Source organism: Rana temporaria, chromosome 2, assembly GCF_905171775.1.
Source record: "Rana temporaria chromosome 2, aRanTem1.1, whole genome shotgun sequence".
NCBI lineage: Eukaryota > Metazoa > Chordata > Amphibia > Anura > Ranidae > Rana > Rana temporaria.
Window position 1 is genome coordinate 6362967 of NC_053490.1, and position 24815 is coordinate 6387781.

The following is a 24815-nucleotide window of genomic DNA, read 5'->3' on the forward strand; positions in this document are numbered from 1 at the left end:
TATTACATTGCATTGCTTTGTGTTATTTCTGACGTTGTGTTACATTGCAATACGTTGCGGTGCCTCCTGTGTTGTGATTTTTGCACTGTGCATTATTACGTAACGCAGGCAGGCAGGCAGCCTCCTCTCCGGCAGCTCCAGGCCGGGCTTTGCAGGGAGGACAGGCCATGCTAGCAGTATGAAGGCTCCTCATCCTGTGGACTGACTTGTGCTGTGTATGGTAATCTGGCAGGAAGCAGCACTGAGGGTGGATCTGAGGAGCAGCACACAGAGCTGACAGCTCGCTCAGCCCACATACAGCACCCATAGAGAGAGAGAGAGGACGAGCTGTCTGCCTGAGGAATCATCTGAATTATTCCCCCCCCCCCCCCCGATCACCACCAACCTTCTCATTTCATGCCTTCCCCCCCTTTATAATCTCATCAGGATTTACATCAGCGAGAGGACGCCGGATTCCTTGTTTATTTCCAGCTGATCAGGTCTGCAAAACAAAGCCGGCTCTCCCTACTGCTCACCATCACTGTTGAGGACCAAGACCCCCAACACCGGCTCTCCATCACTGCTGAGGACCGAGACCCCCAACACCGGCTCTCCATCCCGCTCACCATCACTGCTGAGGACCAAGACCCCCAACACCGGCTCTCCATCACTGCTGAGGACCGAGACCCCCAACACCGGCTCTCCATCCCGCTCACCATCACTGCTGAGGACCGAGACCCCCAACACCGGCTCTCCATCTCGCTCACCATCACTGCTAAGGACCAAGACCCCCAACACCGGCTCTCCATCACTGCTGAGGACCGAGACCCCCAACACCAGCTTTCCATCCCACTCACCATCACTGCTGAGGACCAAGACCCCCAACACCGGCTCTCCCCCCCACTCACCATCACTGCTGAGGACTGAGACCCCCAACACCGGCTCTCCATCCCGCTCACCATCACTGCTAAGGACCGAGACCCTCCAACACCGGCTCTCCATACCGCTCACCATCACTGCTGAGGACCGAGACCCCCAACACTGGCTCTCCCCCTACTCACCATCACTGCTGAGGACTGAGACCCCCAACACCGGCTCTCCATACCGCTCACCATCACTGCTGAGGACCGAGACCCCCAACACCGGCTCTCCATCCCGCTCACCATCACTGCTAAGGACCGAGACCCTCCAACACCGGCTCTCCATAACGCTCACCATCACTGCTGAGGACCGAGACCCCCAACACTGGCTCTCCCCCTACTCACCATCACTGCTGAGGACTGAGACCCCCAACACTGGCTCTCCATCCCGCCCACCATCACTGCTGAGGACCGAGACCCTCCAACACTGGCTCTCCCCCCACTCACCATCACTGCTGAGGACCAAGTCCCTCCAACACCGGCTCTCCCTACTGCTTACCATCACTGCTGAGGACCAAGACCCCCAACACTGGCTCTCCATCCCGCTCACCATCACTGCTGAGGACCAAGACCCCCCAACACTGGATCTCCCCCCTCTCACAATCACTGCTGAGGACTGAGACCCCCCAACACCGGCTCTTCATCCCGCTCACCATCATTCCTGAGGACTGATAGACCGCCTCAACACCGGCTCTCCCCCCACTCACCATCACTGCTGAGGACTGAGACCCCCAACACTGGCTCTCCATCCCGCTCACCATCACTGCTGAGGACCAAGACCCCCAACACCGGCTATCCATCCAACTCACCATCACTCCTGAGGACCGAGACCCTCCAGCACTGGCAATCCATCCCGCTTACCATCACTCCTGAGGACCGATAGACCCCCCAAGACCGGCTTTCCATCCCGCTCACTATCACTCCTGAGAAGCGAGACCCCCCAAGACCGGCTCTCCGGGTCACCGCCATCACCTCCTCCTCCGACCACCTGAAATCCCTCCGTAGGAACAGCCTGGGAATGGGCGACAAAGGCACCAGGTCAGTGTCTCACCGTATTCACACTTTTACCATCAGGGTTAAACGCTCCCAAGTAGGTTGGGGGGGTGGGGCGGCTTACTGGGGGTTACAGGTGTCTCAACTTATCCCACTTCCAAAAAAGATTCCATTGTTAATCCGGGGTTCCCCTTTTGATTCCGTTCTTGTGGGAGCGCGGAGGATGTACATCCCGGAAACGCCAATGTTCTTCCTCAACTCTACTTTTTATATAAATGTAACCAAAAGGGAAAACATCGAAATATATGCGACGGGCGAGAATTGTATGATTGAGGTTCTTCTACAATGTTGTGATACAATGTATCAGGAGGAGGAACATTTACAATGTAAACAGTGTAGATGTAGATCAGGGGGGTCTCCAAACTTTCTAAGCAAAGGGCCAGTTTAATGTCCTTCAGACTTTACGAGGGCCGGACAGTGGTCAGTGGGAGTCAAAAAGGTACCGACATCAGTGGGAAAAATTAACGCCCCATTGTTTCAGTGGGAGTAACTGTGCCCCGTTATTGGGTCCCATTGTTGGTGTCATTGAGAAAAACTGTGTCCCATTGTTGGTGTCATTGTGAGGAATTGTGTCCCATTGTTGGTGTCATTGTGAGGAATTGTGTCCCATCGTTAATGTCATTGGACCCCTTTCTTGATGTCATTAGTCCCCATTGTTGGTGTCAGTAGGAGAAACTATGCCCCATTGTTAGTATCGGTGAATGAAATAATGCCCCAAGGGCCGGATAAAAGCAAGCAAAGGGCCACATCTGGCCCCCGGGCCGCATTTTGGAGACCACTGATGTAGATGATTGTATCGGGTGACAACGGCCAACCGTCCCTTACAAGTGACAAGTGCCGAGTGACCGCGGGCTGGAGGTCCCATTGGGTTGTCTTTCTTTCCCCTCATTCTTCACTCGACCGCCATCATTTATTTATTTATTTGTCATTCTTCACTCATCCACCATCATCTACTTCTCATTCTTCACTCATCCACCATCATTTACTTCTCATTCTTCACTTATCCGCCATCATTTACTTCTCATTCTTCACCTATCCGCCATCATCTACTTCTCATTCTTCACTTATCCGCCATCATTTACTTCTCATTCTTCACTTATCCACCATCATTTACTTCTCATTCTTCACTCATCCGCCATCATTTACTTCTCATTCTTCACTTATCCGCCATCATTTACTTATCATTCTTCACTCATCCTCCATCATTCACTTCTCATTCTTCACTCATCCTCCATCATTTACTTCTCATTCTTCACTTATCCGCCATCATTTACTTCTCATTCTTCACTCATCCACCATCATCTACTTCTCATTCTTCACTTATCCGCCATCATCTACTTCTCATTCTTCACTTATCCGCCATCATCTACTTCTCATTCTTCACTCATCCACCATCATTTACTTCTCATTCTTCACTCATCCACCATCATTCACTTCTCATTCTTCACTTATCCGTCATCATTTACTTCTCATTCTTCACTCATCCGCCATCATTTACTTCTCATTCTTCACTCATCCACCATCATTCACTTCTCATTCTTCACTTATCCGTCATCATTTACTTCTCATTCTTCACTCATCCACCATCATTCACTTCTCATTCTTCACTTATCCGCCATCATTTACTTCTCATTCTTCACTCATCCTCCATCATCTACTTCTCATTCTTCACTTATTCGCCATCATTTACTTCTCATTCTTCACTTATTCGCCATCATTTACTTCTCATTCTTCACTTATCCGTCATCATTCACTTCTCATTCTTCACTCATCCACCATCATTCACTTCTCATTCTTCACTCATCCACCATCATTCACTTCTCATTCTTCACTTATCCGCCATCATTTACTTCTCATTCTTCACTTATCCACCATCATTTACTTCTCATTCTTCACTCATCCGCCATCATCTACTTCTCATTCTTCACTTATCCGCCATCATCTACTTCTCATTCTTCACTCATCCGCCATCATTTACTTCTCATTCTTCACTCATCCACCATCATTCACTTCTCATTCTTCACTTATCCGTCATCATTTACTTCTCATTCTTCACTCATCCTCCATCATCTACTTCTCATTCTTCACTTATTCGCCATCATTTACTTCTCATTCTTCACTTATTCGCCATCATTTACTTCCCATTCTTCACTTATCCGTCATCATTCACTTCTCATTCTTCACTCATCCACCATCATTCACTTCTCATTCTTCACTTATCCACCATCATTCATTTCTCATTCTTCACTTATCCACCATCATTTACTTCTCATTCTTCACTTATCCTCCATCATCTACTTCTCATTCTTCACTTATCCTCCATCATCTACTTCTCATTCTTAACTTATCCGCCATCATCTACTTCTCATTCTTCACTTATCCGTCATCATTTACTTCTCATTCTTCACTTATCCACCATCATTTACTTCTCATTCTTCACTTATCCGCCATCATTCACTTCTCATTCTTCACTTATCCTCCATCATCTACTTCTCATTCTTCACTTATCCGTCATCATTTACTTCTCATTCTTAACTTATCCTCCATCATTTACTTCTCATTCTTCACTTATCCGTCATCATTCACTTCTCATTCTTCACTTATCCGCCATCATTTACTTCTCATTCTTCACTCATCCTCCATCATTTACTTCTCATTCTTCACTTATCCGCCATCATCTACTTCTCATTCTTCACTTATCCGCCATCATCTACTTCTCATTCTTCACTTATCCGCCATCATTTACTTCTCATTCTTCACTTATCCTCCATCATTTACTTCTCATTCTTCACTTATCCGCCATCTTTTATTTCTCATTCTTCACTTATCTGCCATCATTTACTTCTCATTCTTCACTTATCCGTTATTATTTACTTCTCATTCTTCACTTATTTGCCATCATTTACTTCTCATTCTTCACTTATCCTCCATCATTTACTTCTCATTCTTCTCTCATCCGCCATCATCTACTTCTCATTCTTCACTTATTCGTCATCATCTACTTCTCATTCTTCACTTATTCGTCATCATCTACTTCTCATTCTTCACTTATCCGCCATCATTCACTTCTCATTCTTCACTTATCCTCCATCATTTACTTCTCATTCTTCACTTATCCGCCATCATTTACGTCTCAATCTCTCAAACGGCGTCGGGGCACAGACATGTTTGCCACGACTCTCTCTCGTGGGCGGGAAATCACTCTGTTCTTTGGCGCCAAACTCGCCCTACGCCTTACGCAGGGGTGGGTAACTCCTCCCACTTTGAGTTCTTTTTCTGGCCACGTGCGCCCAGACTTTAACTACCTGACGTTAACTCTCTCCTCACCAGCACAGTCCACCGCCACCACAATTCCTGGCTTTTAAGGGCAGAATACATTTTCCAATGTAGTTGTCCGAGGTAACAGCCTATCCCGGACGAGCCCCCACGTGTAGCACTACTCCCGAAGGAGCTGCTGGTTTGTTTTGGGTGGCATGTTCCCTCCTGGCTCTTCCGCCGTCTAGTGTGTATGGTGAAAGTAGTAGTAACGGGGACAAGACAGTCCAAGGGCCTCCACGCTACCACTGGAAAACAGCACGAACCTCCCCCGAGTCCTCATTCTGATACCGGTATCGGCGAGGGGGACTCCGGTGGCAGCAGACATCAGATTGATTCCCGCCGTAGACATGGGGGGGGTCTCAATCTCTCAAACGGCGTCGGGGGCACAGACATGTTTGCACGACTCTCTCTCTCGTGGGCGGGCAATCACTTTGTCCTTTGGCACCAAACTCGCCCTACGTCTCACGCAGGGGTGGGTAACTCCTCCCACTTTGAGTTATTTTTCTGGGTACGTTGCAGGCGCACGTGCGCCCCCAGACTTTGACTACCTGACGATAACTCCCTCCTCACCAGCACAGTCCAAGCCACAACAATTCCTGGCTTTTAAGGGCAGAATACATTTTCTAATGTAGTTGTCCGGGGTAACAGCCTATCCCGGACGAGCCCCCACGTGTAGTACTACCCCCGAAGGAGCTGCTGGTTTGTTTTGGGTGGCATGTTCCCTCCTGGCTCTTCTGCAGTCTAGTGTGTATGGTGAAGGTAGTAGTAACGGGGACAAGACAGTCCAAGGGCCTCCACGCTACCGCTGGAAAACAGCACGGACCTCCCCTGCGTCCCCATTCTGATCCCGGTATCGGCGAGGGGGACTCCGGTGGCAGCAGACATCAGATTGATTCCCGCCGTAGACATGGGGGGGCTCAATCTCTCAAACAGCGTCGGGGGGCACATACATGTTTGCATGACTCTCTCTCTCGTGGGCGGGCAATCACTCTGTCCTTTGGCGCCAAACTCGCCCTACGTCTCACGCAGGGGTGGGTAACTCCTCCCACTTTGAGTTCTTTTTCTGGGCACGTTGCAGGCACACGTGCGCCCCCAGACTTTAACTACCCGACGTTAACTCCCTCCTCACCAGCACAGTCCAACGCCACCACAATTCCTGGCTTTTAAGGGCAGAATAAATGTTCCAATGTAGTTGTCCGAGGTAACAGCCTATCCCGGACGAGCCCCCACGTGTAGTACTACCCCCCGAAGGAGCTGCTGGTTTGTTTTGGGTGGCATGTTACCTCGTGGCTCCTCCGCCCCACCACAGGAGGACGCTGTGAGCAGGAGAGGTCCCACCCGATATACACCAAAGGTTCCCGGCAGCGGGGCGCAGACGCCAAAACTTGCGGTTTTGGTGCGATTATCCGTAATGTGCATGAAAAAAAGGAGAAGCGTGCATAGCGTCATACTGCTTGGTATATTTATTGTAAAAAAAAAAAAAGGGGTTTACACAAGTTTGTAACATGTAAGTATGCAATGATTCCACAACCGTCACCCCGACGCGTTTCGTCCTATTGGACGTCATCAGGGTAAGCGTCTCTGGTAAGCGTGCCAACCTCATCACTTTCTCCTGCACTTTTTGGGACCATATTTTATCAGTTCCGACGGAATGTCCACGACAGGTGTCTTTTTTTGTGCTCTTTATTACCCAGGCGGGTAAAAACAATAAAACTTGTGGTGAAAGGTAGAGATTCAGTAGAAGGAGAAATAGCAGATTCAGGCGTAGCAATAGGGAGGCAGTCCTGCTCCCACGTGTAGCATTTCTTTCGCCACTCCAGCCTGAGTGGGCTTAGCGTACCCGGACAGGCCTCTCTCACTGACCTGGCAGCCAGACTATCACTCGGAACTTAGAGGAAAAGTCTCTGCCACAGACCCTCCTTAGGATTGAGATAGCGGAGATGATGCTCCTTGATAGACTTTGCGCCTGGATCTCCTTCAGGTAGTTTGCAGGTTACCGACTGATAGGTGACCGACGTCCAGCCTCTCAGTTCCCGGTTACCTTGATCCCCGGTGGATTGTCGAGACCCTATTGGATCGCCAGCCTCTCTTGACTCCCCACCGAACAGCTTCCTCTCAAAGAAACAAACGCTTGGGATCTTCTCAGGATTGGGGACCCAGTCGATTACTGGGGTCCAGCCACAGCTCTAATGTTCCTGACCAACTTGGTCCCAGAACCAGGAACACCGTGTGGCACGGGCACCCCGGCCCGGAAGGCCATTTCCCTGGGTGGCCACTGATGTGGTCACCCTAAAGGTGGGTGCCGCACTGGAAGAAGAACCCAGACCAATGACGTCTGTCTCATTAATACCCAGCGAGGAAAACCCCTCCTGATAAGCTGCTGGGGAAAAGAACCCAAACCATTGCTGCCACCTGTCCTCCTGGGGTGGGAACAGCACCCCAGGAACAACAGAATGAGTCCACAGCACAGCCAAGCTGAGACAGAGACCCAATTTAAACAAATCAGACTGGTCAGAGGTACTTATCTCTCTGACCCCCTCTAAATTTAAACTAGCACCGGTTCTTAGAAGTAACCAGGCGCTACATATATATCTGCAGTATCTATCTATCTATCTATCTATCTATCTATCTATCTATCTATCTATCTATCTATCTCTCTATCTATCTATCTATCTATCTACCTATCAAAAAATCTATTATCTGTGATCTACAGCAATTCTATCTATCTATCTATCTATCTATCTATCTATCTATCTATCTATCTATCTATCTATCTATCTATCTACCTATCAAAAAATCTATTATCTGTGATCTACAGCAATTCTATCTATCTATCTATCTATCTATCTATCTATCAATCATCTATATATCTATCTCTACATCTATCTATCTATCTATCTATCTATCTATCTATCTATCTATCTATCTATCTATCTATCTATCTATCAATCATCTATATATCTATCTCTACATCTATCTATCTATCTATTGATATATATCTGTCTGTCTATTGATCTATCTGTGCATTTCTCAATTATCTATCGATCTATCTCTCCATCTATCTATCTATCTATCTATCTATCTATATATACAGCACCTATCTACATCTATCTATCTATTGATATATATCTGTCTGTCTATTGATCTATCTGTGCATTTCTCAATTATCTATCGATCTATCTCTCCATCTATCTATCTATCTATCTATCTATCTATCTATCTATCTATCTATCTATCTATATATACAGCACCTATCTACATCTATCTATCTATTGATATATATCTGTCTGTCTATTGATCTATCTGTGTATTTCTCAATTATCTATCGATCTATCTATGTATCAATCATCTATATATCCACTACAGCATCTATCTATCTATCTGTCTGTCTGTCTATTGATCTATCTGTGCATTTCTCAAATATCTATCTATCTATCTATCTATCTATCTATCTATCTATCTATCTATCTATCTACCTATCAGAAAATCTATTATCTGTGATCTACAGCAATTCTATCTATCTATCTAGTGATATCTATCTGTCTGTCTATTGATCTATCTGTGCATTTCTCAAATATCTATCTATCTATCTATCTATCTATCTATCTCTATCTACCTATCAAAAAATCTATTATCTGTGATCTACAGCAATTCTATCTATCTATCTATCTATCTATCTATCTATCTATCTATCTATCTATCTATCAATCATCTATATATCTATCTCTACATCTATCTATCTATCTATCTATCTATCTATCTATCTATCTATCTATCTATCTATCTATCTATCTATCTATCTATCTATCTATCTATCTCCTTGGCTCATAGGATGGAGGTATCTGATATCTGATTGGTTTTAGTCTCACATGGCCGATGGGACAGCCGACTCTCCAGCTTGATAAACATGTTGTGATAAAACCGCACAGTGTGTGGGCTCACATCAGATCCGGCTTTCATCGAAAATTGGGCGAGTGTGTTGGATAAAATAGATCCCTGGTGCCCAGCCTGCGGCCCCCTGGGGCCATATACGGCCCTTTGGTCTTTGCTGTGCGGCCCCCAGCGGTCAGTAATCTTTGTAATGAAAGTGACCTCTAGCAGTCTCATATTGCATGTCTCCAATCTCCTCTATTGGTCTCCTCTAGTATATGTGAAGTCGCTGATAGTCTGATGTTGAAATTTTTTTGGGGCCCTTTGGAGCTGTTAGGGGCCACAGCCAAGGACCCCACACCTGATGCAAAAGTTGACCTGGCCCCCTGGGCTGTTCTCACCCCGTGCTCCTCTCCATTCATGAAACAGGTCACAGCTTCTCCCCGGTCAATGAGAACAGAGGGGTGTGGACCGTGGAAGGCAAAGTGGAAGCCCAGTACTGGAGCGTGGCTGTGGGGCCCTTGGGCAGATCGGAGCTGGACTTTGTGGAGGATATGATAATATGACAGGGAAGGCTGCAGGGGCCCCCTGGAGCTAGGGGGTGGGGTTGCCATTGAGACCCCTGCAACCCCTTATGCTACGCCCATGCCCCACACCTTGTCAGGGAAATCTTTACAGAGGAACGTTGTTTTCGGCACACAGGGTAGCAAAAAAGGTGCAACCGAGACCTCTGTGTTTATCAAAATAAGTTTTACTTGGGTCCCCTTTTGGCTCTGATCTGCCTAACAGTCTTCTGTCATTTATTGAATATCACGTGTGGCCCTTTGGAACTGTCAGGGGCCACAGTTGGGGCCACCTGCACCACCAAATATTGTACAGTGGAAACTTGGTTTGAGAACGTTTTAATTTTTTAAATTCCGACTCGGTTTGCAAGTGTTGACTCGCAAGACGAGCAGAATTCAAGCTAAATAGGCCTGCAGTACCTCATTTGGCCTGAGGTACGGGGGCACAGGAGCTGAACATTGGCCTGCAGTACCTCATTTGGCCTGAGGTACGGGGGCACAGGAGCTGAACATTGGCCTGCAGTACCTCATTTGGCCTGAGGTACGGGGGCACAGGAGCTGAACATTGGCCTGCAGTACCTCATTTGGCCTGAGGTACGGGGGCACAGGAGCTGAACATTGGCCTGCAGTACCTCATTTGGCCTGAGGCACGGGGTCGCAGACGCCGAGCCGAAGTGTCCTTGGTCCTTTTCGGACGTTTTTGGCGCTCTCTGGTGCCCCTCCCCCCTAACCTTTGGCCACATTTGGTATTGCATCCCATTGAAGTCAATGCGGAACAAATTTATTTTATTTTCCATTGATTTCAATGGGGAAACTTGCTTTGATATGCGAGTGCTTTGGATTACAAGCATACTCCTAGAAGGGATTATACTCGTAATCCGAGGTTCAACTGTAGATCATAGGATGGCCACACAAGTTGCAATCTCTTCTTAGTAATTATCAGTTACATTTGTAAAGTATGTGTCCGGGGATTAAACCTGTGGTCTCAATTTAGGATGGGGGGGGGGAGTAAGGAGGGGGTTTGATCCCCTGTCGGGTTTTTGCATGTCCTGGGGATAATATTCCGACAGGAAGTGAGGGGAACTCTCCGATACAAACGTATCTCTTTAGTAGAGTAGAAAGAGCTTAGAGCCCCATCAGATTTGTATTCCTCGCTCATAAGGCGAAGAATAGAACATTTAGTTCAGAAGAGGCAGACGCGTTGCGGGGACGCAAGCGCCTCTTCTTCAGGGCCTTAAACACATATGGGCCAGGTTCACGTACCTTTACGGCGGCGTAACGTATCCCCTTTACGTTACACCGCCACAAGTTTTCATCGTAAGTGCTTGATTCACAAAGCACTTGCGTGTAAACTTGCGGCGGCGTAGCGTAAAGCCGTCCGGCGCAAGCCCGCCTAATTCAAATGGGGCGGGGACCATTTAAAATAAGGCGCGTTCCCACGCCGAACGTACTGCGCATGCTCCGTTTTGAAATTTCCCGCCGTGCCCCGACGTAATGTTTTGAACGGCGACGTGCGTTACGTACTTTCGTATTCCCGGACGACTTACACAAAAAAAATTGAAATTCGAGGCTGGAACGACGGCCATACTTTAACATGGGCTGTCTATTGTTACACCACCTCAATAGCAGCCGTAACTTTGCGACGGGAAAAGCCGACTAGCGACGACGTAAGAGAATGCGACGAACGCGCGTACCTTCGTGGATCGCCGTAAACAGCTAATTAGCATACCCGACGGGGAAAACGACGCGATCTCCACCCAGCGGGCGCCGAAGTATTGCATCCTAAGATCCGAAGGCGTACGAAGCCGTACGCCTGTCGGATCTTAGCCAAATGCCGTTGTATCTTTGTTTGTGAATTACAAATAAAGATACGACGCGGCAAATTTGAAAGTACGCCGGAGTATCAGCAGATACTCTGGCGTACTGTTACTGTGAATCTGGCCCTTATATATATGTAATGACAGATGGGATCATATCGGTATCCAGTATACAATATTATAATATAAGAAGATGTACAGGTGAGTATAACTAAATAATTGTCAAAGATTACAAATATGCAAAAAACAAAAAAAAAAAGAGATAAAAAAATATATAAAAAGTGACGAATTGGTCCATAATAATGTGAAATTCATAATAATACTAAGGGATCAACGTGTAAAAACATTCGTTGCACGAGTGTCAGAGGCAATCCTGCAAGTTAAATAATCCGAAACCCGTATTTTTTCTAAGAGATTAATACCTTTGTATCGTCGGCGCCATCTAGTGGCCAAAATGTGTTATAGTTTTCTGAAATACAGTGGAACCTCGGATTAAGAGTAACTTGGTTTGAGAGCGTTTTGATTTTGCGAGCAACTTATTTTTTTTTAAATGTTGACTCGGTTTGCGAGTGTTGACTCGCAAGGCGAGCAGAATTCAAGCTAAATAGGCCTGCAGTACCTCATTTTGCCCGAGGTACGGGGGGCGCAAGAGCCGAACATTGGCCTGCAGTACCTCATTTGACCTGAGGTACGGGGGGTGCAGGAGGTGAAAATAGGCCTGCAGTACCTCATTTGGCCTGAGGTACGGGGGCGCATGAGCCCAGAAAAGCCGAACATTGGCCTGCAGTACCTCATTTGACCTGAGGTACGGGGGGTGCAGGAGGTGAAAATAGGCCTGCAGTACCTCATTTGGCCTGAGGTACGGGGGCGCAGGAGCCCAGAAAAGCCGAACATTGGCCTGCAGTACCTCATTTGGCCTGAGGTACGGGGGGCGCAGGAGACGAGCCAAAGTGTCCTTGGGCATTTTTGGCCGTTTTCGTCGCTCTCTGGCGCCCCTCCACCTCTGGTCGCATTCGGAATTGCATCCCATTGAAGTCAATGCGGAACTAATTATTTACGTTTCCATTGACTTCAACGGGAAAACTCGATTTGATATGCGAGTACTTTGGATTACGAGCGTTCTCCTGGAACGGACTATGCTTGTAATCCGAGGTTCAACTGTACCTCGATGAGAAAGCTATACCGCATTTTGGCCTGTAGATGGCTTAGACAGGCGACACGGGATAACATGCCAGTTAAAACGAAATGTCCCATATTTTGGCCATTAGATGGCGATAGCGATATAGGATATCATGCAAGTTAAACGGAATGTCCTATATTTTTTCTAAAAGATTAATGCCTTGCATCGTCAGCTCCATCTAGTGACCAAAACACCTCAATGTGAAAGCTATACAGCATTTTGGCCACCAGATGGCGATAACGATATAGGAAATCATGCAAGGTGAACTTAATGTTCCGCATTTTTTCTACGAGAGTAATGGCTTGCATCATCGGCGCCATCTAGTGACCAAAATGCAGTGTAGTTTTCTCATTGAAGTATTGGTATAGTATTGTAAAATACCTCAATGCGAAAACTATACCGCATTTTGGCCTGTAGATGGCTAGATAGACGATATAGGATATCATGCAGGTTAAATTAAATGCCCCGCATTTTTTCCAAGAGATTAATTCCTTGCATGGTCAGTCAGCTCCATCTAGTGGCCAAAACGCCTCAATGTGAAAGCTATACAGGAGTTTGGCCACTAGATGGCGATAACGATATAGGAAATCATGCAAGGTTCATTAATCATTAATGTTCTGCATTTTTTCTACGAGAGTAATGGCTTGCATTAGGGATGTCCCGATACCGATACTAGTATCGGTATCGGTACCGATACCGAGCATTTCCCGAGTACTTGTACTCGGCTGAAATGCTCCGATGCTTCACCCAATACCTGGGCAGTCAAGTATTGGGTGGTGGGGGAAGTTACAAGTCTTCTCCGTGCCACTCTCCCCCCGTGCTGTCTTGTCCCCCTCCGTGCCGCTCTCCCCCCCTGCTGTCTTGTCCCCCTCCATGCCGCTCTCCCCCCGTGCTGTCTTCTCCCGCTCCGTGCTGCTCTCTCCCCGTGCTGTCTTCTCCCGCTCCGTGCCGCTCTCCCCCGTGTTGCCTTGTTCCCCTCCGTGCCGCTCTCCCCCCATGCTGTCTTGTCCCCCTCCGTGCCGCTCTCCCCCCGTTCTGTCTTGTCCCCCCCGTGCCGTCTTCTCCCCCCTCCGTGCCGCTCTCCCCCCTCCATCTGTCAGGATGGAGAGCGGAGGTAGGAGCCGCTAAATCCGGCTCCTACCTTTTCCGAATGGACAGAGTCAGTGATCACTGACTCTGTCCATTCACATAACTGAGCATCGTAACCTGTGATTACGATGCTTAGTTTATGAAAGGTATCGGTATTCGGTATCGGCGAGTACTTGAAAAAAAGTATCGGTACTTGTACTCGGTCTCAAAAAAGTGGTATCGGGACAACCCTAGCTTGCATCATCAGCTCCATCTAGTGGCAAAAATGTGGTATCGTTTTCTGAAATACCTCAACGAGAAAGCTATACAGCATTTTTGCCCACTAGATGGCGATAATAATACAGGCGATCATGCATGTTAAACTGAATGTTCCGCATTTTTTCTAAGAGAGTAATGCCTTGCATCATCAGCTCCATCTAGTGGCCAAAATGTGTTATTGTTTTCTGAAATACTTCAATGAGAAAGCTATACCGCATTTTGGCCTGTAGATGGCTAGACAGGCGGCACAGGATATCATGCCAGTTAAAACTAAATGTCCCATATTTTTTCTAAGAGATTAATGCCTTGCATCGTCATCTCCATCTAGTGGCCAAAATACCTCAATGCGAAAGCTATACAGCAGTTTGGCCACCAGATGGCGATAACGATATAGAAAATCATGCAAGGTGAACTTAATGTTCCGCATTTTTTCTACGCTTGCATCATCAGCTCCATCTAGTGGCCAAAATGCGGTACAGCTTTCGCATTGTGGTACAGTATTTCAGAAAACTATATCACATTTTGGCCACTAGATGGAGTCAGCTGATAACAGGCATTAATGGTTTAGGAAATTTTAGTCAACTTACATGAATTCTTCTGACATTCGTTCAGCGAATGTTTTATACGTAGACCTATGGGTGTAATTTCTACAATCCAGTTCCTAAAAATCTCCTGTAAATCTATTTATGTGTCATGGCCTCCATAGCGGAGGTTGGCAGAATTCCGGAATAGATTGGGCAGAATTTTTCCTGAGACAAGAAGGCTGAACCCAGGCAGAGCCCCAATAACCTCAATAGCCAATCAGCAATCTTCTGTCACTGAGATGGCCTCTGCGAGTCGATGAGTGATGAAACCTGATTGGCTACTGTGTTTCTACATGGAAGGTGTGAACCCCTCATAATGGGCACAGCGGGTGTACAGACCCGGGAACTCAGCACAGAGATGATGGGAACCCCTCATAATGGGGCACAGCGGGTGTACAGACCTGGGAACTCAGCACAGGGATGGTGGGAACCCCTCATAATGGGCACAGCGGGTGTACAGACCCGGGAACTCAGCACAGGGATGGTGGGAACCCCTCATAATGGGCACAGCGGGTGTACAGACCCAGGAACTCAGCACAGGGATGGTGGGAACCCCTCATAATGGGCACAGCGGGTGTACAGACCCGGGAACTCAGCACAGGGATGGTGGGAACCCCTCATAATGGGCACAGCGGGTGTACAGACCCGGGAACTCAGCACAGGGGTGGTGGGAACTCCTCATAATGGGCACAGCAGGTGTACAGACCCGGGAACTCAGCACAGGGATGATGGGAACCCCTCATAATGGGCACAGCGGGTGTACAGACCCGGGAACTCAGCACAGGGATGGTGGGAACCCCTCATAATGGGCACAGCGGGTGTACAGACCCGGGAACTCAGCACTGGGATGGTGGGAACCCCTCATAATGGGCACAGCGAGTGTACAGACCCGGGAACTCAGCACAGGGATGGTGGGAACCCCTCATAATGGGCACAGCGAGTGTACAGACTCGGGAACTCTAGGTTGGAGTTGCCTTCCGGTGAAGTCCGACATTTGATGATTGGCTTCCTTTATGATATCGGTTGTAGAGTTCGCTCTTTTCCAGTTGTGGGCGGACTGACCCATTAGGACTGTCATTAGTGTTGCTCCGGTGACGGGGCCTCTTGCAGTCACCGGTCGCTCTCCTTGGCCCCCGGGGGTGGCAATCTATCGTTGGGCTGTCCTTCTTTTCAGCTGACTTCAGATGTTTTGTTGAATTTGGAGAATTTGAGGAAGTGGAACTTCCCTAACAATCTGGCGCAGGTCCCACCGACAACTCCCAGTAGATACATTGGACCTCCTGTCACTTAGTATAGGGGCCCTTTCCCTTACATTTAGAGAAATGGGGGGGGGGGTGGTAAGATTTTTGGTGGGACCTCCTGACAGTTCCTGGTGTTAGTACTTCAGTCATTTCTCCTTATACAGGATTTATAGAGCGTCAACAGTTTACGCAGCACTTTACAATGTAAAAAAAGTGGCGGCCCGCCGATAGGGAGCGCCCGGGCGCCGCCCCTCCTCCTGTAAGCCACAAAAAAAATATATATAGGGCTAGATTCACGTAGCTGCGCCCATTCGTACGGCGGCGCAGCGTATCGCATTTACGCTACGCCGCCGCAACTGACAGGAGCAAGTGCAGTATTCACAAAGCACTTTCTCCGTAAGTTGCGGCGGCGTAGCGTAAATGGGGCCGGCGTAAGCGCGCGGAATTCAAATGTGGAAGGGGGGGGCGTGTTTTATGCTAATGTGTGATGACCTGACGTGATTGACGTGTTTTACGAACGGCGCATGCGCCGTCCGTGTACATATCCCAGTGTGCATTGCTTCCAAGTACGCCGCAACGACGGATTGGTTTTGACGTGAACGTAAATGACGTCCAGCCCTATTCGCAAACGACTTACGCAAACTACGTAAAAAATTCAAATTTCGAAGCGGGAACGACGTCCATACTTAACATTGGCTGCGCCACCTAATAGCAGGAGCAACCTTACGTCGAACAAGCCTAACGTAAACGACGTAAATAATTTGCGCCGGCCGCACGTACGTTTGTGAATCGGCGTATCTAGGTAATTTGCATATTCTACGCCGAAAACAACGGAAGCGCCCCCTAGCGGCCAGCGTAATATTGCACACAATTATACGCCGCCGCATTCAAGATACGTCGGCGGAGGAAGCCTATTTTTGGAGCGTATCTGCCTTTGAGAATCGGCGTAACGATACGCCGGCGCAGATTTGAAATTACGGCGGCGTATCTGGAGATACGCCGCCGTAACAGGTACCTGAATCCACCCCAATATTTTTTTTAAATGGCCCCTTTAAGGAAAAAAAAAAATGTCCTTTAATAAAATCAGATTCGGCGCCGGACACCAGTGCCCTAGGAAGCGCCACGTCAATGCAATCAGAAGATTGCAGACGTGGCGCTTCATTTGCAGGCTTTTATCCCACCTTGCGGCGCATTGCAAAGCGCCGATTAGCTTCCCGTGCGTCCGGATCCACTATGGGCGCCGGGAGCATTGCTATTGCCGTTACTTCTGGGTTTTTGTCTTACAGACGAAAACCGGAAGTGACGTCACGCGGCAGCTCCGTTCTTTACACTGCCTGTCTGATCGACCCCCAAAGTCATCAGCAGTGCGCTGGTCCTGGAGTTAACCTGATCCCCACCCAGATTCACATACCCTGCCGCAACTTTGCGGCGGCATAGCTTAGCGTGTTTAGGCTACGCCGCCGTAAGTTAGCGAGGCAAGTACATGATTCACAATGTACTTGCCTGCTAAGTTACGGCGGCGTAGCCTAAAGCGGGCGGGCGTAAGCGCGCCTAATTTAAATGTGTCTAAGGGGGCGTGTTTTATGTTAATGGGGCTTGACCTTACGTTTTTGACGTTTTTTTATTAACTGCGCATGCGCCGAGCGCCTACACTTCCCAGTGTGCACTGCGGCTAAGTACGCCGCACGGGCCTATTGATTTTGACGTGGACGTAAACGACGTAAATCCCGATTCATGGACGACTTACGCAAACGACGTAAAAAATTTGAATTTCGACGCGGGAATGGCGGCCATACTTTAACATTACTATTCCAACTAGGGCCTAGCTCTAACTTTACGCGGCCTATCTCTTACGTAAACGGCGTAAAAGTACTGCGTCGGCCGGGCGTACGTTCGTGAATCGGCGTATCTACTCATTTACATATTCTACGCCGACCGCAATGGAAGCGCCACCTAGCGGCCATCCAAAATATTGCAACCTAGGATTGGACGGCGCAAGCCGTCGTATTTTAGATATGTTTAAGCGTATCTCTGATTGAGAATACACTTAAACTTAGGTCGGTGCAGATTCTGAGTTAGGTCGGCTTATCTACTGATAAGCCGGCCTAACTCTTTCTGAATCTACCTAAATGTGTAGAATGCAGATATGTGCGATTTACAGGGTGCAGAATGTATATACGTGCGATTTACAGGTGGGAACCCCTCATTATAGAAGGAACCCCTCATTTTTAACAGTGTAATTTTTCAGTTTGCGCCGATCTGTAAGGCTGCGCTATATACCATATACCTTTATACTCTGTCCTGTGATGCTGGGGCTATATACTCTGTCCTGTGATGCTGAGCTGTATACTCTGTCCTGTGATGCTGAGCTGTATACTCTGTCCTGTGATGCTGGGGCTATATACTCTGTCCTGTGATGCTGGGGCTATATACTCTGTCCTGTGATGCTGGGGCTATATACTCTGTCCTGTGATGCTGGGGCTATATACTCTGTCCTGTGATGCTGAGCTGTATACTCCTGAAACTATGAGTGGAAGCAAGTGGAATACAGGGGACGGAGTAGGTGGATTATATAAGGGGCGTGGCTTACAAGAAACGGGAGGGGCCAAATGTGGAGGGGCAGGGTTGTGCGCCCCCCCATCCTAAAACTTCACCAGCCGCCACTGGAGACAATACAGTTATTTATACAATAAAATACAAGGAGGATTAAGAGGGCCCTGCTCACAAGAGCTTACAATCTAATAGGGTGGGGCAGGTGGTACAAAATGTTGTAACTGTGGGGAATGAGCTGATGGAAGTGGTAAAAGATTAGTTGGAGACGTGATAGGATTGCTTGAAGAGATGAGATTTCAGGGATCGTCTGAAGGTAGCAAGGTGGGTAATCAATGGATGGATGGTGGGTGGGTGATCAATGGATGGAGGATGGATGGATGGTGGGTGGGTGATCAATGGATGGTGGGTGGGTGATCAATGAATGGAGGATGGATGATGGGTGACCAATGGATGGAGGATGGATGGATGGTGGGTGTTGATGTCCATTGATGATGACCATCCTTGATATGTCTACTCTTGTTGATGGTTATGTCCTCCATTGATTTTGACCATCCATTCTATGTCTACACTTGCTGATGTCCATTGATGGTGACCATCCTTGATATGTCTACACTTGTTGATGTCCATTGATGATGACCATCCTTGATATGTTTACACGTGTTGATGTCCATTGATGATGACCATCCTTGATATGTCTACACTTGCTGATGTCCATTGATGGTGACCATCCTTGATATGTCTACACTTGCTGATGTCCATTGATAGTGACCATCCTTGATATGTTTACACTTGCTGATGTCCATTGATGGTGACCATCCTTGATATGTCTACACTTGCTGATGTCCATTGATGGTGACCATCCTTGATATGTCTACACTTGCTGATGTCCATTGATGATGACCATCCTTGATATGTCTACACTTGCTGATGTCCATTGATGATGACCATCCTTGATATGTCTACACTTGTTGATGTCCATTGATGATGACCATCCTTGATATGTCTACACTTGCTGATGTCCATTGATGGTGACCATACTTGATATGTCTACACTTGTTGATGTCCATTGATGGTGACCATCCTTGATATGTCTACACTTGCTGATGTCCATTGATGGTGACCATACTTGATATGTCTACACTTGTTGATGTCCATTGATGATGACCATCCTTGATATGTCTACACTTGCTGATGTCCATTGATGGTGACCATCCTTGATATGTCTACACTTGTTGATGGTTAATGTCCTCCAATGATTTTGACCATCCGTTATATGTCTACACTTGTTGATGGTCAATGTCGATTGATGGTGACCAAACATGATATGTCTATGCTTGTTGATGTTCATTGATGGTGATCATATCTGATATCTCCACACTTAAAGGTTGATGTCCATTGATGGTGATCATATGTTATATGTCTACACTGTACTTCTTGATGGTTTATTGATGTCCATTCATGATGGCCATATGTGATATGTCTACACTTGTTGATGTTCATTAATGGTGACCCTCCGTTATATGTCTACACTTGTTGATGTTTGATGTCCATTAATGATGACCATATGTGATATGTCTACAGATTGGATGGAGAGCATCTGTGAACAGCAATTTTCAGATTCTCAATGGGATTTAGGTCTGGGCTGTGACTGGGCCATTCTAACACATGGATAGGCTTTGATCTAAACCATTCCCTTGTAGCTCTGGCTGTACTTTAGGGTCGTTGTCCTGCTGGAAGGTGAACCTCTGCCCCAATCTCAAGTCTTTTGTAGTATCTAACAGGTTTTATTCTAAGATTGTCCTGTATTTGTCTCCATCCATCTTCCCATTAATTCTGACCAGCTTCCCTGTCCTGGCTGAAGAAAAGCATCCCCACCACATGATGCTGCCACCACCATGTTTCACGGTGGGGATGGTGTGTTCAGGGTGATGTGCAGTGTTAGTTTCCCCCCACACATAACGTTTTGCTTTAATGCCAAAAAGTAGAATTTTGGTCTCATCTGACCAGAGCACCTTCTTCCACATGTATGCTGTGTCCCCTCCCCCCACATGGCTTCTCACAAACTGCAAACAGGACTTCTTATGTCTTTCTTTCTCCAATGCCTTTCTTCTTGTCACTCTTCCATAAAGGGATGATTTGTGGAGAGACCACTAATAGTTTGGCCTCAGGTAAGGGGGGTGCAGGTGCCGAAAATAGGCTTGCAGTACCTCATTTGGCCTGGGGTTCGGGGGGTACAGGAGCCGAAAATAGGCTTGCAGTACCTCATTTGGCCTGTGGTACGGGGGGTGCAGGAGCTGAGCGGAGCCAAAAATAGGCCTGCAGTACCTCATTTGGCCTGAGGTACGGGAAGGTTCGGAGACGAAAATAGGCCTGCAGTACCTCATTTGGCCTGAGGTTCGGGGGGTGCAGGAGCTGAAAATAGGCCTGCAGTACCTCATTTGGCCTGAGGTTCGGGGGGGTGCAGGAGCCGAAAATAGGCTTGCAGTACCTCATTTGGCCTGGGGTACTGGGTGGTGCAGGAGCTGAGAGGAGCCAAAAATAGGCCTGCAGTACCTCATTTGGCCTGAGGTACGGGAAGGTTCGGAGACGAAAATAGGCCTGCAGTACCTCATTTGGCCTGAGGTTCGGGGGGTGCAGGAGCCGAAAATAGGCCTGCAGTACCTCATTTGGCCTGAGGTTCGGGGGGGAAGGAGCCAAAAATAGGCTTGCAGTACCTCATTTGGCCTGAGGTTCGGGGGGTGCAGGAGCCGAAAATAGGCTTGCAGTACCTCATTTGGCCTGGGGTACGTGGGGTGCAGGGCCGAGCGGAGCCGAAAATAGGCCTGCAGTACCTCATTTGGCCTGAGGTACGGGAAGGTTCGGAGATGAAAATAGGCCTGCAGTACCTAATTTGGCCTGAGGTTCTGGGGGTGCAGGAGCCCGAAAATAGGCTTGCAGTATCTCATTTGGCCTGAGGTATGGGGAGGGTGCAGGAGCCTAGCAGAGCCGAAAATAGGCCTGCAGTACCTCATTTGGCCTCAGGTACGGGGGGTGCAGGAGCCGAGCGGAGCTGAAAATAGGCCTGCAGTACCTCATTTGGCCTGAGGTTCGGGGGGTGCAGGAGCCAAAAATAGTCTTGCAGTACCTCATTTGGCCTGGGGTACTGGGGGTGCAGGGCCGAGCGGAGCCGAAAATAGGCCTGCAGTACCTCATTTGGCCTGAGGTACGGGAAGGTTCGGAGATGAAAATAGGCCTGCAGTACCTCATTTGGCCTGAGGTTCTGGGGGTGCAGGAGTCGAAAATAGGCTTGCAGTACCTCATTTGGCCTGGGGTACGGGGGGTGCAGGAGCTGAGCGGAGCCGAAAATGGGCCTGCAGTACCTCATTTGCCCTCAGGTACAGGGGGTGCAGGAGCCGAGCGGAGCTGAAAATAGGCCTGCAGTACCTCATTTGGCCTGAGGTACGGGGAGGGTGCAGGAGCCGAGCAGAGCCGAAAATAGGCCTGCAGTACCTCATTTGGCCTCAGGTACGGGGGGTGCAGGAGCCGAGCGGAGCTGAAAATAGGCCTGCAGTACCTCATTTGGCCTGAGGTTCGGGGGGTGCAGGAGCCAAAAATAGTCTTGCAGTACCTCATTTGGCCTGGGGTACTGGGGGTGCAGGGCCGAGCGGAGCCGAAAATAGGCCTGCAGTACCTCATTTGGCCTGAGGTACGGGAAGGTTCGGAGATGAAAATAGGCCTGCAGTACCTCATTTGGCCTGAGGTTCTGGGGGTGCAGGAGTCGAAAATAGGCTTGCAGTACCTCATTTGGCCTGGGGTACGGGGGGTGCAGGAGCTGAGCGGAGCCGAAAATGGGCCTGCAGTACCTCATTTGCCCTCAGGTACAGGGGGTGCAGGAGCCGAGCGGAGCTGAAAATAGGCCTGCAGTACCTAATTTGGCCTGAGGTTCGGGGAGGTTGCAGGAGCCGAGCGGAGCCGAAAATAGGCCTGCAGTACCTCATTTGGCCTGAGGTTCGGGGGGTGCAGGAGACGAAAATAGGCTTGCAGTACCTCATTTGGCCTGGGGTACGGGGGGTGCAGGAGCTGAGCGGAGCCGAAAATAGGCTTGCAGTACCTCATTTGGCCTGAGGTTCGGGGGGTGCAGGAGACGAAAATAGGCTTGCAGTACCTCATTTGGCCTGAGGTACTTTTCGGCTTTTCGAATTTCTGAATCTCCGAATTTTCGGATTTTTTCATTTTCGAATTTTCAAATTTCGATCATAACGAATGACCCCAAAAAAAAAAAAACACAAACAAAAATATGAATGAAACCGAAACAAACACATTTTTCGGCAGTGCACATGTCTAGTTTGAATGAGCCCCGCCCCCTAGGGCAGTGAGGTCACATGGGGCATCCAATCCCCCCCAATCAGACATTCCTCGTCCATCTCCTGACTCATCGTACCTCCATACACATTACAGAGCACCACCAGCGGCATTGGTCGTCGTGATTCGCGACGCGAGTCGCCGTAATGTGGTGAACTATATGGTGGAAACCCCTCCCCCTCAGCTACCCTGGGAACAGAACTCCTCTGCTAATGAGACCCCTCCCATGGGGTAATTATGCGTTCCTGGCTGATTGCGTATTGATTGGCGCTGTGCAACTAGTCCAAGCCGTGATTGCGATTCCTAGAGGGACGTGCTCAGATTGCAGCTGCAGGTTCGCTTCCCCCCCTCCCCCGCCCCCCCCTCCCCCGCCATACTAATGAAGCTCCAAATTGCAGCAGAAGAAGCTGCTTTTCTTCAGAAAGCTTTATTGTAACATGAATAAGCTCACACGATCGAGCCCAACTGTTGCCTGTATGATTGAGCCCTGGCTGGGACGAAACGCGTCTGTGGTGGAGGTGGGTAGTCTGGTGCGGTGTAGTGTGCTTGGACGTGATCATGTGAACTTGTCTATGTTTCAATAAAGCTTTTCGAATAAAAGGAAAACGGATGAGAATTTGGCATGCAGGTGGCGCATTAGGCTCTTCCATAACAGGCTAGGCTCAGATTACACACACAGCTGATCGTTCAGAAAATGACTCCTCCCCCCCCACTCCCCCTCTTTCTTGTTTCTGAGTATTTCATAATTACATCCAACCAGCAGGTGGCGCTTTAGGCTCTTCCATAACAGGCTTAGCTCCTCCCATCCCCCTTCCTGCTTGCTCTGCTCAGGCAGCTCAGCACAAGCTTTCAATTAGAGGGAGGCAGCCTGATAGCGAGCCGCTCCTGCCGCTACTCTCTCCTTAGTGCCCCTGGGAACCCCGTCCTATGGGGTCGCCCTCTAATCTTTGCTTTAAAAATATATTTTTTCATGAATAATAAAAACAACGATTTTCTGCCTTCTGGGGTTCAGAGGTGCAGGGTGCTGTGTAATGTAAAGGGGTCCAGTGATGCAGGGTGCTGTGTAATGTAAAGGGGTCTAGAGGTGCAGGGTGCTGTGTAATGTAAAGGGGTCCAGAGGCGCAGGGTGCTGTGTAATGTAAAGGGGTCCAGTGATGCAGGGTGCTGTTTAATGTAAAGGGGTCCAGAGGCGCAGGGTGCTGTGTAATGTAAAGGGGTCCAGTGATGCAGGGTGCTGTGTAATGTAAAGGGGTCCAGAGGCGCAGGGTGCTGTGTAATGTAAAGGGGTCCAGAGGCGCAGGGTGCTGTGTAATGTAAAGGGGCCCAGAGGCGCAGCTGTGTAATGTAAAGGGGTCCAGAGGCGCAGGGTGCTGTGTAATGTAAAGGGGTTCAGAGATGCAGGGAGCTGTGTAATGTAAAGGGGCCCAGAGGCGCAGGGAGCTGTGTAATGTAAAGGGGTCCGGAGGCGCAGGGTGCTGTGTAATGTAAAGGGGCCCAGAGGTGCAGGGAGCTGTGTAATGTAAAGGGGTCCAGAGGTGCAGGGTGTTGTGTAATGTAAAAGGGTCCAGAGGTGCAGGGTGCTGTGTAATGTACAGGGGTCCAGTGATGCAGGGTGCTGTGTAATGTACAGGGGTCCAGTGATGCAGGATGCTGTGTAATGTAAAGGGGTCCAGGGGTGCAGGGTGCTGTGTAATGTAAAGGGGTCCAGAGGTGCAGGGTGATGTGTAATGTAAAGGGGTCCAGAGGTGCAGGGTGCTGTGTAATGTAAAGGGGTCCAGAGGCGCAGGGTGCTGTGTAATGTAAAGGGGTCCAGAGGCGCAGGGAGCTGTGTAATGTAAAGGGGTCCAGAGGTGCAGGGTGCTGTGTAATGTAAAGGGGTCCAGAGATGCAGGGTGCTGTGTAATGTAAAGGGGCCCAGAAGTGCAGGGTGCTGTGTAATGTAAAGGGGCGCAGGGAGCTGTGTAATGTAAAGGGGTCCAGAGATGCAGGGTGCTGTGTAATGTAAAGGGGCCCAGAAGTGCAGGGTGCTGTGTAATGTAAAGGGGCGCA

The 24815-nt window shown here is 48.6% G+C and overlaps 1 protein-coding gene across 1 annotated transcript in view; it reads left to right on the plus strand.

The window, feature by feature from the left end:
* Positions 1–1633: 1633 nt before the first annotated feature.
* The window catches only part of LOC120928786 (beta-arrestin-1), a 243210-nt gene continuing 220028 nt past the window's right edge, over positions 1634–24815 (plus strand). The window contains exon 1 of the mRNA XM_040339784.1: positions 1634–1937. Coding sequence (XP_040195718.1) covers positions 1918–1937 — 20 coding nt within the window. The 5' untranslated portion in view covers positions 1634–1917. The remainder of the gene's footprint in view (positions 1938–24815) is intronic.